The sequence below is a fragment of the Cyprinodon tularosa genome, unplaced genomic scaffold (assembly GCF_016077235.1).
Source record: "Cyprinodon tularosa strain WSP-4 unplaced genomic scaffold, ASM1607723v1 ctg1159, whole genome shotgun sequence".
NCBI lineage: Eukaryota > Metazoa > Chordata > Actinopteri > Cyprinodontiformes > Cyprinodontidae > Cyprinodon > Cyprinodon tularosa.
This window is the reverse complement of record NW_024037958.1, coordinates 1-15,611: the sequence shown is the minus strand read 5'-3', so window position 1 is coordinate 15,611 and position 15,611 is coordinate 1. Positions and strand designations below refer to the sequence as shown.

At 40.3% G+C, this 15,611-nt stretch overlaps 1 protein-coding gene across 1 annotated transcript; it reads right to left on the bottom strand.

Annotated features, from left to right (window-relative positions):
• Positions 1–1,012: 1,012 nt before the first annotated feature.
• LOC119797492 (gastrula zinc finger protein XlCGF8.2DB-like) lies at positions 1,013–3,286 on the bottom strand. The gene is made up of 2 exons (XM_038306580.1): positions 2,632–3,286; positions 1,013–2,211 (listed from the first exon to the last, which is right to left on the bottom strand). Exons 1-2 carry the CDS (start codon positions 2,777–2,779, stop codon positions 1,358–1,360), a joined length of 1,002 nt encoding a protein of 333 aa, XP_038162508.1. The 5' UTR covers positions 2,780–3,286; the 3' UTR covers positions 1,013–1,357.
• Between the last annotated feature and the right edge of the window lie 12,325 nt (positions 3,287–15,611).

The following is a 15,611-nucleotide window of genomic DNA, read 5'->3' as shown; positions in this document are numbered from 1 at the left end:
TAAACATGGTGAAATAAAACATGGTGGTTCCCTGCCATGTTAATTTGTTGTGACAAAAGTTGCATGTTACGACTTTTGTCGCTTTACAAAGCGCAGGCTATTTTAATTATTGTGATCAATTTGCGCCGTCAATCTCGGCGCATGCGTGCTTCATTTGCAGTCTGGACGCTGAGGGTAAACATCCTGGCTCTGACTGCAGCGCTGAGAGGGACTCCTGCGGGAGAACTTGGTTTGGATGGGGGAGGCGCCCCACGGCAGAGTAGGAATGATACATGCTTTCACGTAAGAGTCTCCAAAAGCTGCCAGTGACACCGTAAAAAGTCGCCAGATTTGTCGCTAGTCGCTTTTTTGAAAAATAGTCACTGGAGGGGTCTGAAAAGTCGCTGAGTTGGCAACGCTGCACCTGCGGCGCTCGCTCGCTCTGCCGTATTTTTTTATTTCTTCCCCCGTTTCAGTCAAGTGGATGTGATGACGGCGGCGGCGGATGACGCATTAATCGCGCGACACAACTAATCGATGATGAAATTCGTTGCCAACGCTTTTAAGTCGATTTTTATCGATTTGTTGTTGCAGCCCTAGTTGATTCCTTACGTGATTTATAATATTGTGTGGTCAAATATCACCATTCCCTTTAACTGATCATTGCTGTTACTTTTGCTCTCTCTTTGACTAAATGTAAATCACCATCACCCTTTATTTGGTAATTGAACTAACCTCTGGCATAATAGGGATTTCTGCACAGAAATTAGTAACCTCATTAAGAATATTTCATTGATGGAACTTTCACCTTTGAGGTAATAGGAATAGCTCAAATTTAGTGCTAAGAAAGTTGCAGTCAGGATTAGTAAACTGGTTTATAAAATTGAGACAAAAAAAACAACCACAACTGAATTATATCAACAATTGTAGAATAATAGAAAAAACTGTTTTTTAATTTTAGTGTACAACTACACAAATTCGAGTTGTAAAAAAACCTCTTAAATTCTCACTTTTTCAATAAATGGTCCAGAACTATTGTTGCAAAATCAGATTTTTATTGTTCAGACTGTCATGAAAAGCTCAGGTACAGATTACATATTGGCAATAAAAGGACACAAACAAAAAAATAAATAAAAATAAATCATAGGACCGGAGTATTTACCAGATTTACGATATAACACATTATCTGTTCTGGTATCTATGTAAACAGAGCTTTTGATTAATGGCTTTCTCAAAACTTGCCTCAAAAAAGGACATTAACCTGTGAGTTTCTCATGTAATGAGGTGAAGGAGTTTCTAGATGGACATTATATCACCAGTCAAACATGGTAAACACCTCTACTGCTCATTCCTGTGGCATCTCACTGCTGTGACTTATTCAAAAGGCTTCACACCCGTGAATTCTCATGTGTTTAGTCAAATGACTCTTTTGATTAAATTTATTGTTACAAATGGTACAGGAAAAAGGCTTCTCACCAGTGTGAATTCTGATGTGTGTATCAAGAGAAAATTTGTTAGTGAAGCTTTTTCCACAGGACAGACATTCAAAAGGCTTCTCACCAGTGTGAATTCTGATGTGTTTATCAAGAGAAGATTTCCTAGTGAAGCTTTTACCACAGGACAGACATTCAAAAGGCTTCTCACCAGTGTGAATTCTGATGTGTTTATCAAGAGAAGATTTCCTAGTGAAGCTTTTACCACAGGACAGACATTCAAAAGGCTTCACACCTGTGTGAATTCTGGTGTGTGTATCAAGATGAGATTTGTTAGTGAAGCTTTTTCCACAGGTCAGACATTCAAAAGGCTTCTCACCAGTGTGAATTCTGATGTGTGTATCAAGAGAAGATTTGTTAGTGAAGCTTTTTCCACAGGACAGACATTCAAAAGGCTTCTCACCAGTATGAATTCTGATGTGTTTATCAAGAGAAGATTTCCTAGTGAAGCTTTTACCACAGGACAGACATTCAAAAGGCTTCACACCTGTGTGAATTCTGGTGTGTGTATCAAGATGAGATTTGTTAGTGAAGCTTTTTCCACAGGTCAGACATTCAAAAGGCTTCTCACCAGTGTGAATTCTGATGTGTGTATCAAGAGAAGATTTGTTAGTGAAGCTTTTTCCACAGGTCAGACATTCAAAAGGCTTCTCACCTGTGTGAGTTCTGATGTGTGTATCAAGATTAGATTTATTAGTGAAGCTTTTTCCACAGGACAGACATTCAAAAGGCTTCTCACCAGTGTGAATTCTGATGTGTTTATTAAGATCAGACTTAGAGGTAAAACCTTTTCCACAGGACAGACATTCAAAAGGCTTCACACCTGTGTGAATTCTGGTGTGTGTATCAAGCTGAGATTTGTTAGTGAAGCTTTTTCCACAGGACAGACATTCAAAAGGCTTCACACCTGTGTGACTTCTGATGTGTGTATCAAGCTGAGATTTGTTAGTGAAGCTTTTTCCACAGGTCAGACATTCAAAAGGCTTCTCATCTGTGTGAATTCTGATGTGTGTATCAAGATTAGATTTCCTAGTGAAGCTTTTTCCACAGGTCAGACATTCAAAAGGCTTCTCACCTGTGTGAATTCTGATGTGTGTATCAAGATTAGATTTCTTAGTGAAGCTTTTTCCACAGGACAGACATTCAAAAGGCTTCTCACCTGTGTGAGTTCTCATGTGAGCCATTAAATGCTTTTTTTTAAGAAAGTTTTCTCCACATGTCAAACATGGGAAAGGTTTCTCTCTTGTATCTTTAATATTCTGCTTAAGAACAAGCTGCTCTTTCTGCTCACTTATGGGGAGCTCCATGGTTTCCTCTTTTATCCAGAGATGTTCTGGCTTTTGATGCTTTTCCTTTATCTGCGGATGTTTCGACTCCTCTTGATCCAAACTGGATTTCCTCTCCTGTCCACAGAGCTGATGGTCAGAGAAACCCTCCTCTTTTCCAACATAATCCTGCAGGCGGTCTGGAAAGACAAACACAGCAAAAAGGCGTTCTATTGGTGGTTTAATAAAGGACACCTCACATAAAAGCACCAAACTCTCTCCTTGAGGTTGAGGAGCGAGTGGATCCTATCAAGCAACCTGAAGATATGAAGTTTATTCTGGCCTAAATTTATTTGTCCACAAACAATTATTAAGGAAAGTAAAGCGTTTACATCCAACACCACAGTGACTGTCTGGCAAATGAGGAAGTAATGAGACACCATAAACTCAGCAGCGCTTCCTGTACACCTAGAAATGGGGATCGAAACCCGGTTCTATCAAGGACCCGGTTCCACTTTTTTCAAAACCCGAAAATCAATAACGTTTGGGCTTATCGATACCACTATCGATTCTGGTCGTTTTTGTTTTTTTTTTTCTCTCCCGGAGGTCCTGTTAAATAGTTGTGTGTCCCTCGAGTCGCGTCACAGCATTTTTAATCTAATCAATCCAATCGCTGCTGCATGTCCACCAATGTTTTGGAAAGAAATTGTAAGCAAAACAGATATTAAAAGTAAAACAAGTAAAGTCTGGCAGTTAACTTCGCTCGCAACTCGAGGATGGCTGAACGGACGAAAAGGTCTAAAGTTTGGCTTCATTTTACCAAGCTCAAAGATAAAGAAGACGCGAAATGCAACTTATGTTGCAAAATCATCTCTTGTAAAGGGGGGGAACACAATCTCAATGGCCAAGCACATTAGCATTGTGCATCAAATAAAGGCCAAATGCAGTACCTTCGACTGTCTCCTGGTTGAAAAGACTCCTCTTCCTCCTGCTACTGCCTCCGCACCACAGTCGGGCCCGTCTTCATCATCCACTCAGAGTACCACTGGTCAGTGCGCACACAGACTTTGTAGCGTGTCCGGTCAGTTAAAAATAGTAATTGTGAAATCCATGTTGTAATCGGCAGCATACAAGCTAGTTAGCTTGAAAAGTAAATAAAGTTTCAGACGTGCTGCGTGACGATGTGTTCAGATTGGCTCAGTGAAACGACAATTAGGTTATCATGATGCGTTCAAGTGTAACGTAAAGAAAAGGGAAATTGAGTTGTATATTGCTCTAATTATTTTAGAATATATAATTAAACTACTGATGCCAACATTTATTAAAAATTACATTTAATTTAAAATAAATTATTTATTTGCTAAATATTTTCCTAATCACTAAAAACATGATGAAAAGTGACAGTAGACAATACATTCACCAACAATTGTGAAAATATATTCTAGTTAGTTTTATGTCAATTCGAAGTGGCCTATTACATTAGCCATGTTTATTGAAGGCTAGAAACGTTTTTGTTATGCTCACTTGTTAAGCAATAAAAGCAATAGCAGTTCTGTTAAAAACATATTGTCGCATCGTCTTTCCACCAAATAAAAGAAAAGTATCGATAGGGGTATCGATAAAGACTCGGATTGATAAGGAGTATCGATAAAGGTATCGATATCAATAAATATTAACGATCCCCATCTCTATGTACACCTCTGCCTGGAAGAGACAGACCCCAGCTCATTGTGTCAGAGGTTGAGCATGAGCTGCCATTTTAATCCCATATCATAGAGGTTTCTAGAATTTCCTTCTTTTATCTTCAGAGAAATATCCTGTCCAGGGGGGATTCTGAGAAACTAGTCCATGCATTTGTTACTTCAATGATGGACTATTGTAATTCTTTAGTCAGGAAGTCCACAAACTAGTAAAAAGTCTTCAGCTGATCCAAAATGCTGCAGTCAGAGTCCTGATGAAAATTAAAAACAGATACCATATCTCTCCTACTCTAGCTTCTCTTCATTTACTTCCTGTTAAGAATTTAAAATGCTCCATATCACATATAAAGCTCTAATTAACCAGAATCCATCTGATATAAGTGATATGATTGTTCCTTATGTTCCTCACAGAGCACTTTGCTCTCAATCTGCAGGTTTACAGTGGGCACTGGTTGGAAATGAACGGTTTCCAGCCTGATTCCTGTGTGATTCTTGTGTGAATCACGATGTATTTCCTGAGGCCAGTTTTTTTTTATTTAAATAAGAAATGCAATGTACCTGGACAACCACCAGGCGGCACTTGGGAGCTCTGCCGTGCTAAAGGTGACGTTTGTGGGCCTGCAGTCAACTGAAAAGTTTATTGAGACCATTTGCATAAACAACCAAAATCTTATGATGATATGATGATTTTGATTAAAATAAAGTTAAGGAATTAATTTAACATAGTGACTGCATTATCTTATTTCATACACCTCTGATCTTATCTGAGAACTGTTTATTTCTATTTATCTGCATCTCTATTATTTAATGAAAAATGATTATAATTAATCTTTTTTGCAAAACAAATAACTTAATCAACAAAGGTCCGTGGATCATCCGTCCATTCAATCGGTCGCGTGCTCATGGATCATTTTAGGTTATAAAAACGTCCTCAGCGACTCGGTCTCATCAGGCCTCTTTTCTTTCATCAGTGGGTTTTAATTTTGTCACCATCGTTTCAGTCATTAATGCAAAATTGGTCCATGGTGAAGTTTAGAAATGCAGATGAAAAGAAGAAATCCACACCCGTGAGTATCTTTTTTTTTTATGCCGTGACGTTTCGGGCATTCTTCTTTTAACCATCATTGAAATTCAGTGTATTAATTAATAGTAGATTATTATAGGCTACTTATAGCTACAGGATATTTGATGCCATGTTATGCAGAAATAATGCTTCTTATATCTTGATCTAAATTCACCAATCTGTGGTAAACTAAAACGCTCGGATCTTTCTGTCATTTTGTGTGCTTGTGTGGCATCTGCAATCTATTGGGAATCCCAGAGGGAGGGAGGGGGGATCATGCAACGTCATTCCATCACTGTTTCCGGAAGGGGTTCCCCAAACTCGGTATTCGGTACATATTATTTAATGTTTTTCTTTTAATCCTTCTTCCTCCGCCACACACCCACTTTCAAACCTGGAGCGGGCGGACACAGAGACGAGGCGGCGACAGGTTAAAAGTAAAACATGCTTTGCCCGGAGCTCAGGAGAAAGAGGAGACGTGATCTATGGACACATTTTCACTTCATTGAAGTGAAGAACAAAACCAAATGCTTGATTTTAGTGGAAGGGAAGGAATGTGGCCACATGATAGCTGGAAAAAACACAACTAACCTGAAGAGACACGTCGCAGTTCAACACAAAGACATTACGGTAAGTTAACAGAAAGATTGGTGGTGATTCGTAGCATTTAGTATCCAGGCTGGCTACGTTACGTTAGCTTGTTAGCACGTAGCCACCATAGCCACTTGTCGATAGAACTGAATGTGAAGTTAAATTTATGCTAACTTAGATATGTTATACTGGCCGGGCAATAGTTTCAGTTAAATTGCAAGTTTGATTAAAGCAGACAGACGTTTAAGGTAATCTAGGAGCTGCAAATGCACTACAGCTAACACAAAACACCTCGGCAGCTACACATGTATGCTAAATGCTAAAACTAACTGAAACTATTTATCAGGATAAGACAAAATAAAAATAATATGCCACACATAATGCAGTACAACTTTAACCTAGATTTTCATAAACAACATTGCTAGGGGAACCACTGCAGGGATGCAAACTCCCAATGTCTTTATTTGGTGACATAAAATGCTGCTCTGTTTATTTGCACATTACTATTACAAGGACATTTGATTTGAATTAGCATCAACATTAATACAACCAAAATGCATGCACACATAAAAATGTCTGCAATTTATTCCTGCATTAAATGATAGTTAAATGATAAACGCTTGTCAGCAGATTGATGAATATGTTTAAATATCAAATTTTATATTTAGTTTGTAATTTATTTGTTTGTAACTTTAGTAATTTGAATTGAATAGTTAAATGTGTACAAACCCTGTAAATAACTGACTTAAATCACTACTTTCACTATCACTAATGTTGTGTTGAGAAGCCAAACTGTTGAGAAATAAATCATTTTTTGTCTAAATTGTTATCCCCTTACTGCCTGATTTTATTTGCAATTATATATATAAAAAAACATAATACAGGAAAAAAATAAAGTAAATAGTAAATAGTAAATAGTAAATAGTGGATCTAGATCAAGTAACATTTGAATTCTAATAAATCATGTAATAAAGATAATGAAAAAAAGATAGATGAATGAATAAAAATAAATATTTTTGTCTTTTTTTTTCTACAGGTCATAACGGCAGGTGCTGTCCTGCACAACATCTGCCTGGGAGCCGGTGACATCACTGCCCCAGAGGATGACATGCCAGAGGATGAGGAGGGGAGAAGGTGTTGGAGGCAGTCAGTGGTGCTCCATGGCGGGACCAGCTGTCTGCTGAGGTGTCTGCTCTGGAGGAGGGTCTACCCGACCACTGTTACATTTAGATGGCAAGTAGAATCACATTTTAGCTGTTCTCATTTCAGGGTTATGAAAACAGTTTTAGTAAAGTCATTATTTTCTGCGTCTTTTAAAACATTTTTAGAAACATGGCAGCCGTCGATTGGGTCAGCCCTGCAAACCCTGATGGACGATGTGGTGAACAGTGGAGAGAGGCACCCCGACCCCCCAGATGATGTCCCACTCTCAGTCAGAAGACTCCAAGCTCATCTGTGTGCTGCTATATATATATATATATATATATATATATATATATATATATATATATATATATATATATATATATATATATACACATACATATATACATACACACACACACACATACACACACGCACACACACACACATACATATATGTGTATATATATGTATATATACATAAATACATACACTCCGAAGTAGGCAGCCTGCGAATTGAGACGCGGCCATTGTAACCATCATTGACATTCATAATGATGCCTTATTAGACATTGTAGAATTTGTAAATATTTTCTTAATATTAATATTTAGTGCAGTGAGCATGGTGAGGCTTGTGAAAACCACTTTTCTCAGTATACAATGTCGGAGAATGAGCAAGGCAGTTATTGTTGGATCTTCTGTATTGATAAACCTGCTTGTAATTTTGTTTTATAATGCTGTACATAATTAGGATAATAAATATAGAGTATATGCAACATAATTGTTTTTAATTTTGTTCATAATCTAAACCTGACTTTTTATCAATATGACAAATTAGATCCCGCTGTGTACTTGTTTAAATAGCACTGTGTTGGAAACAAAGCTGCTTTAGATTTTTAAATAAAGATTTCCTCACAACAATTGCTCATATCCTCATAATCTTTCACATTGGACATATGTGGGAATGTTTGTATCGATTGTGAAAATTGAAGTGTTTAGCTTTATTGAGATAATTGGAGTTTAAGATGCTAGTATTGGAGGCCAGAAATTTCAGGAATTTTCCAAATAAGTTTGAACCACTGCTCCAATCCGGCCGATATTTTAGGGATTGAATATTTTTAGGACCCTCCATAGATCTACCAAGTTTGAAGTGTTTGGCTTTATTACTTTTAGAGATAATTGGAATCAAACATACTATTAGAGGCCAGAAATGCAAACATTTCAGGAATTTTCCAAATAAGTTTCCTCTAGAACCACTGCTCCAATCCGGCTGATATGGGAACCGGAACCACACAGGAGGTCTTCCACAGGGTGGGGACCACCCCCAGGCTGAGGCTCAGGTTGTACATGTTGCTGAGGATCTGACAGTGCTCATCTGCACAGGTCCTCAGCAGCCTGGGGGGGAGGCCATCTGGTCCTGAGGCCTTCCTCTGTTTCAGCCTCCTCAGCTGCCTTCTCACCTGCATTGGTGTTACTGTGAGGGGGGAGGAAGGCACGACTGGAGGTGTGGATGGGTCCGGGGTTGGTGGGAGTGGCGGCGGTGGGGGGGAAAGGTCTCTGGGGGGCTGGTGGTTGGAGGTGTGTGGAGAGTTGAGGGCAGGGAGGGGACCAGTGTGAGGGGAGTCAAACCGGGAAGCTGTTTAACTCATCTGCAAACTTGGTGTAGGCACAATGCTCTCCACATAGAAGGTCATGTTGGAACGTCATACCATGTCACTTGCTGTCAAAACTGGGTGGTTTGAGCTTTTTCTTAACCTGTAACTATGATATTGATAAAGTCCCGATAAAAATGTCAGCCTTTCACCGCCAGGCCTTCCTTTCATGGTCCCTTATTTTCAAAAACAACTTTTCACCCAACAAATATTTCATCTGGAACAATAAAGACATATTGTTTAAACATAAATCCTTATTTATTGATTATTGGTTTAATAATAACATTGTTTTGGTTGACCAATTATTTAACAAATAGGGTCTTCTTTACTCTTATAAAGAGTTTCTAGAAGAATACAAAATTCCTGTGTCTCCTATGATTGTTTTTCTTGTAATAATGGTAAGAACAATAAAATAATTAGATCCCTATTGCTTTAGATCCCTAAAGCAATATCATTTAAAATAATTCATAAATTTTACCCGTCTAATGATCATATTGTCAAAAATTTAAAAAAAGACATTGAAGTATTGTGGGATGGGAGTCAGTATTAGTAACGATCACGTGATTGGGACGGTACAGGAATAAACACTAACGGGAGCAGACGGGAGCGGGAGCAAACCAATAATAACACAAAAAAAAAAACTAGGATCGATGCCAAAAAATACAATAAAATACAAAGAAAAAAAATCCAGTACTGGCGCGGCGCCGCCATTTTGTAGTTTTTTTCTTGAAGCCTACACTATAATGCGAGTCAAAAAAACTACACGACCCAAAAACCATCAGTGCTTCCGCTCTGAGTTTTCCTCCCGAGCTCAAAAAAAAAAAAAAAAAAAAAACAAGAATGGGAGTGGTGGAGCAGCGGGAGTCATTCTGAATGGGAGCAGGATGGGAGTGGGAGTAATTTCACCAAGAGTGGGACGGGACAGGATTTAGATTTCTAATCTGGCCCGGGATCTGGACGGGACACAATTTTTTTCTGTGGGAATGGGACGGGACAGGAGTGAAAATCCACTCCCGTCTCAGACTCTAGTCTGAAACTTGCTTACCCCGCTTTGGAAACGCACAGCATGGTCATGTGACCAAACTCCCGCGGCAGATAATAAAGTCTTAAACTCACTGAGAGTAATTCCACATCTGGGCTGCATATCTGCTGCTTCACGTGAACATGAGCCGAGCCGCATCATCTCTCATTCACAAACACCGCCAGACCATGACACATATAATATGGAATAGGGTAAATAGAATTATAAAACTATATAAACACTGTGGCTATAAGGCATGCAATATAATAGACCTATATATACAGTAAGATAAAAATGTAGAATGATAATCCCTATGGTCTAATGTAATAAAAAAGTGATTAAAAAAATAGAAAAACATTGCTCGGCCACAGCTGGGATCGAACCCCCAACCTTCAGAACTGCAAACCACTCACCCTACCCTCTACGCTAACTGCTCGCAACACGTGCCGCCCCTCCAATTGTGCTAATTGACCTATGTAATCCTGACTCATGGGACGCCGAAATGGACTCGGACTGCCACCTAGTGGCTATAGTAGTCACATGTTTTTCATGCAATTCGTGAAACACGGGAAGCGTGAGTGAAGTGTCCATTTCCAACCAGTGCCCACTGTACTAGTGGCTCATAGAATTTCTAAAAGTAGAATGGGAGGCAGATCTTTTAGTTATCAGGCTCCTCTGCTGTGGAACCAACTACCAGTTGTAGTCAGTGAGGCAGACACCCTGTCTACTTTTAAGCTTAAAACTTTCCTTTTTGATAAAGCTTATAGTTAGAGTGGCTCAGGTTATCCTGAGCTATCTCTATAGTTATGCTGCTATAGGCTTAGACTGCTGGAGGACATAGGGACCCCTTTTAATAGTTATTTCTCCAAACAGCCATAAAACCATAGGTTTCCTGCCATTTGTTTAAATAATAACCCCACAGTGGTGATGAGTTCTATCCTCAGTATCTGTGTTTCTATTGATTAGACTGCTTGTTGAATATAGTTCAGAAAAATACTGGGAAACAATTCCACCTGATCAAAATGCTGCTGTGTAAATAATGAGTTTGAAATATTTCTATTTAGTTCCTAAAAATGATCGATAAATCTCCCTATAAATATCTGATTCTCATGATAAGACTGGACTCACTTGATGAGATGACTGGAGTCTGGTGTGCTATTGCTTGGTTGGAAAGAACACCTGCAGCCTCACGGCCCTTTCTGGAACCAGTTTGAGACCCCTGCTGTAGACACACAGCAGCTGCAACATTTTGCCCTTTCTTCATGTCACCATGTTATTCTACACAAACTTTGTTGACTTCAATCACCAAACACCAGTTTCATCTTTTCCCTCCCCAGTTTATTTCTGCTTCATACTGAAACCAAGAGTAAAAACTAATCCACTACTACTAAACCACTAATCCACATCCAAACAAAGCGGGACTGTTTTAGTCTAAAAGCTTTTAGATATCATCCAGGATGACAATAGAGAAATGATGAAGCCAGTGGTTCCTTTTGTTAGCGGATGGCAGGGATTATTGAAACAAACTGTAATCAAATGGACGTGTTGCCACCAGAGTTCATTTCCAAACAAAAAGTTAATTTGAAATTGTTTATCTTGCAGATGAGGAGACTCTCCCTCTACCAAAAAAGAGAGCTCGTTTGGCGAGTGAGCCGTCAAAGACCGCGAAAGATGACACAGTGTGGCGTGAAGAACAAGTGGGGACACATCTCCATTTCACTCCAATACAACCGTACGCCACAGATGGAGAGCTAAGCGCTAAGGCCAGACGAAGTATCCAGAGTCGCCTTCAGAGCTTCCTCTGTTTTATCACTCTTGACATGCTTCGTAGCATTCGAGAATGGACTACTCAACATGCACGTCACACGGAGCAGCTGGATTGGTTCATGAATCTCCCGGAACTAATGGCATTTATTTCAGTCATTATCTTGCGGGGGTGACCAAGGTTCCATCACTATGTGACAGCTGGTCAGCAAACCTCGCAAATCCAAGGATCATTGCAACTATGGCCCTAAACCGCTTCCAAGACATCATGCGACACCTACGCTTTGATGACATGTTTTCACGCAGTGAGAGAGCGGAGACTGATAAGTTTGCAGCAATTTCCGATGTTTGGGGATCGTTTGTCACTAACTGCATCGCATCCTACAACCCTGGTCGACACATCACTATTGATGAACAGCTTTTTCCATCAAAGACTCGCTGCTGTTTCCTGAAATACATTGCAACAAAACCGGACAAGTTTGGCATCAAGTTTTGGGTGGCTTGCGACTTGAAATCAAAGTACATTTGTAATGTCTTCCCATATCTTGGCAAGGACCCCAGTCGTCCCAGTGGGGAGAGACTGTCCGAAACTGTAGTGATGAGGCTGATGGAACCGTCCTTGGACAAGGGCAGAACTGTAACCACGGACAATTTCTTTACATTACTGTCATTGCACAACGACTGCTTAGCCAGAAAACCACTATCCTCGGCACAGTCAACAAGAGACGCCGGGAAATTCCTCAATCCGCTAGACAGATGGATCGCACTGAATTCACCACTCAGGTGTTTTCAACCACTGGTGCCACGCTGACAGTGTATGCGCCCAAACGGAAGAAGGCCGTTTACGTTCTCAGCAGCATGCACAGCGTGGTTGAGACTGAGGATACCACCAAAAGAAAGCCAAACACGGTCACACAATAGAACAAAACAAAGTGCGGTGTGGATGTGATGGACCAAATGGTGCGGGAGTACAGCGTGCGTGCAGGAACACGGAGATGGCCAGTTGCCGTGTTCTAAAACATGATTGACATGGCAGCACTGAATGCACATGTGCTTTATCAGGCATGCATTGGGGTGCAGGAGAGACGGGTTGACTTCCTGGTTGAGCTTGCAAAAGAGTTGGGTAACTCTCATGTGAGTGAGAAGAAGGCACACAAGGAAAAACTGCTTCGGCAACAACCTTCCACACCCAGCTCAGGCAAAAGGGCAAAGTGTCAGGTCAACCATCGATGCAGGAACAATTGTGCAACTGTGAGATGCGTTGACTGCTACAAATACACATAGCAAATGCACCAGGGTCATACCCTGGCAGTGCCAGATATGTTCCAACAGTGCAGACAGACTGCTGAGTGAGTGCTGAAATGCCAGTCACACAAGGACATGCCACTATCACACACATGCGGCCCCTTACTGTGCCTAATGTAAATATGTGTGGAATTGTTTTATTTCTTGTATTTTTTGTATCGTTTTTAATGACAAAAATAAAAAGCATCCAAACAAATAACAGTTGTTCTTTTGTATATCTCTCATGCTGAAATTTCAGTCCTCTTGACTTAGACACAAATACTTCTGGTTATTGCTCACAGCTGTACCTAGCTGTAAAATATATCTCAATTTAAAATATTAAAATTAATTCACTGTGCTTTTTTGCTAAAATAAAACTAAGCTAAATATAATATATATAATCTTTAAATTATAAAATACAGTATACTGAATAGAACTAACTCCCAACTAACTAGACAGTTAGTTGGGAGTTAAGCTTTCCTTCTTCCTTTAGTGCACCAGTAATGGCCTTATTTACAGAACAAAAGCGCCTGTTCACACCTGCCTATAGGATGTTAATTAAAATCCTTCAGGTCAGTTGACCCGTCTCTGGTATCCAAAGGTAGAAGTGTTAAATGACCCTTCTCTGGTAATTCTAGTGTTAGAGAACATTAAAACGCTATTTATCTGGCGACTTGAGCAAGAAACGAGAGGAGGAGGTACATGCTTTCCTAAGACCCTCCCCCTGCTTCTTTTGATTGGGTAATACTGTTGGTTTCAGGACATTCCTTTGTTACCATTGGCTGACAAGTGCAAGAGGAATTTCAATTGTCTTTTTTTTTTTATTTACCGTCAATTTATTTTTGAGTGATTGTTTTTTTACCGACGAGAAATTGCTTGGAGACGGAAATATTTTAATCCCTGTGTAATGTTAAGGTGATTTCTGTGTCGCTCGCTGATCTGGGTCTGATCAGCATTAACCTTCCCAACATGAGATCCAAGTTAGTGATTCAAACACATTCATCCTCAGTGGACAGAGAAATATATCAGGGAGCTTGGATTTGTGATATTCTGTAAACGGGTTCATTACATTGTAAGCACAGGTGTTGGCATGGAAGCAGCCACCTGTCTTTAAGAAACATCAGCGGTTTCCAGCTGCAACAACCAGTTAATCTATCACACCCAAAGTAACAATGCCAGCAGTCCCGCTGCCATAACTAATGGCAGGTCCTCTGGAACCTTTGGCAGCTGCAGTGGCATGCAGCTGCCACAAGGTGCCATTAAGTCAGCAGAGCACCTGCTGCATTTCTATTGCGGTTTATGGGCAAATGGTCTGCTATTGGCTGCTAGACTTCCTCACCAACAGACCTCAGTCAGCCCGGGTCGGACAGAACACCTCTGATGTCATCAGTCTAAGCACAGGCTCCCCTCAGGGCTGCGTCCTGTGCCCCCTGCTGACACATGACTGCGTCCCCAGGTTCACCACCAATCACATGGTGAAGTTTGCAGACATGGTGAGCCTCATCAGAGACGACAACAACCTGGACTACAGAGAGGAGGTGGAGCAGCTGGTGGACTGGTGCAAAAACAGCCTGATCCTGAACGTGGAGAAGACCAAGGAGATCATCTTTGACTTCAGGAAGAACCGTCCTAACCACGCTCCACTGGTCATCAACAGCTCAGCTGCAGAGGAGGTCAGCAGCACCAAATTCCTGGGGGTGCACATCACAGACACCCTCACCTGGACTGTAAACACCACCTCACTGGTCAAAAGGGCACAGAAGCGCATGTTCTTCCTGCAGAGGATGAGGAGAGCCCACCTGCCCCCACCCATCCTCCCCACCTTCTACAGAAGCAGCATAGAGAGCGTTCTGACCAGCTGTCTCACTGTGTGGTGTGGAGGCTGCAGCGCCTCAGACTGGAAGAAGGTGAAAACAGCAGAGAGGATCATGGGGAATTAATTCTGTTGTGTGTATTAAGATTGCATTTCTGAGTGAAGCTTTTTCCACAGGACAGGTATATGAAAGGCTTCTCACCAGTATGAATTCTCATGTGTTCAGTAGGGCTGTCGCGGTGGAGGAATTCCCACTGCGATTATTCAAGGAGGCTAAATATCGCAATATGCAACATTATTGCACCATGTTTTTTTCCTTTATTCTAATCTATATATTTTCCAAATGTGTTTGTATATTGTTAAATAACCAACTATATGGCAAAATGTCCTCTGAAACGTGGCGCTTAAATATTAAAAAAAGGTTATAAAAAAAAACACATGGCAATTTTAGAGCACTTTATTGAACGCAGATCAAAGGGCAGTAATGGCACAGATATGCCTCATTTCTCCGACTGAACTTAAAATTCAGAAGAAGGCTGAACTTTTTTTTTTTTTTTATGATTTATTTATGGTATTTTGGGTATTACAGATACATATTACACCTTATCCATGAAGTGAAATTAATACAAAGATTAATTGTGTAAAACAAGGTACTAACAATTAAACAGTTTACCCACAACACTCACCCTCCGACCCCTACCCTCCCTTACAGAACAGCATATGAAATGGGGTATAATGGGTTTTGATACAGGAAATCTCGATAGTGAAAATGTTATATAGGCCATACATGGCTTCACATACCAGTATATAGGCAAACACCACCCGACTGCAAGCCGAGCATGC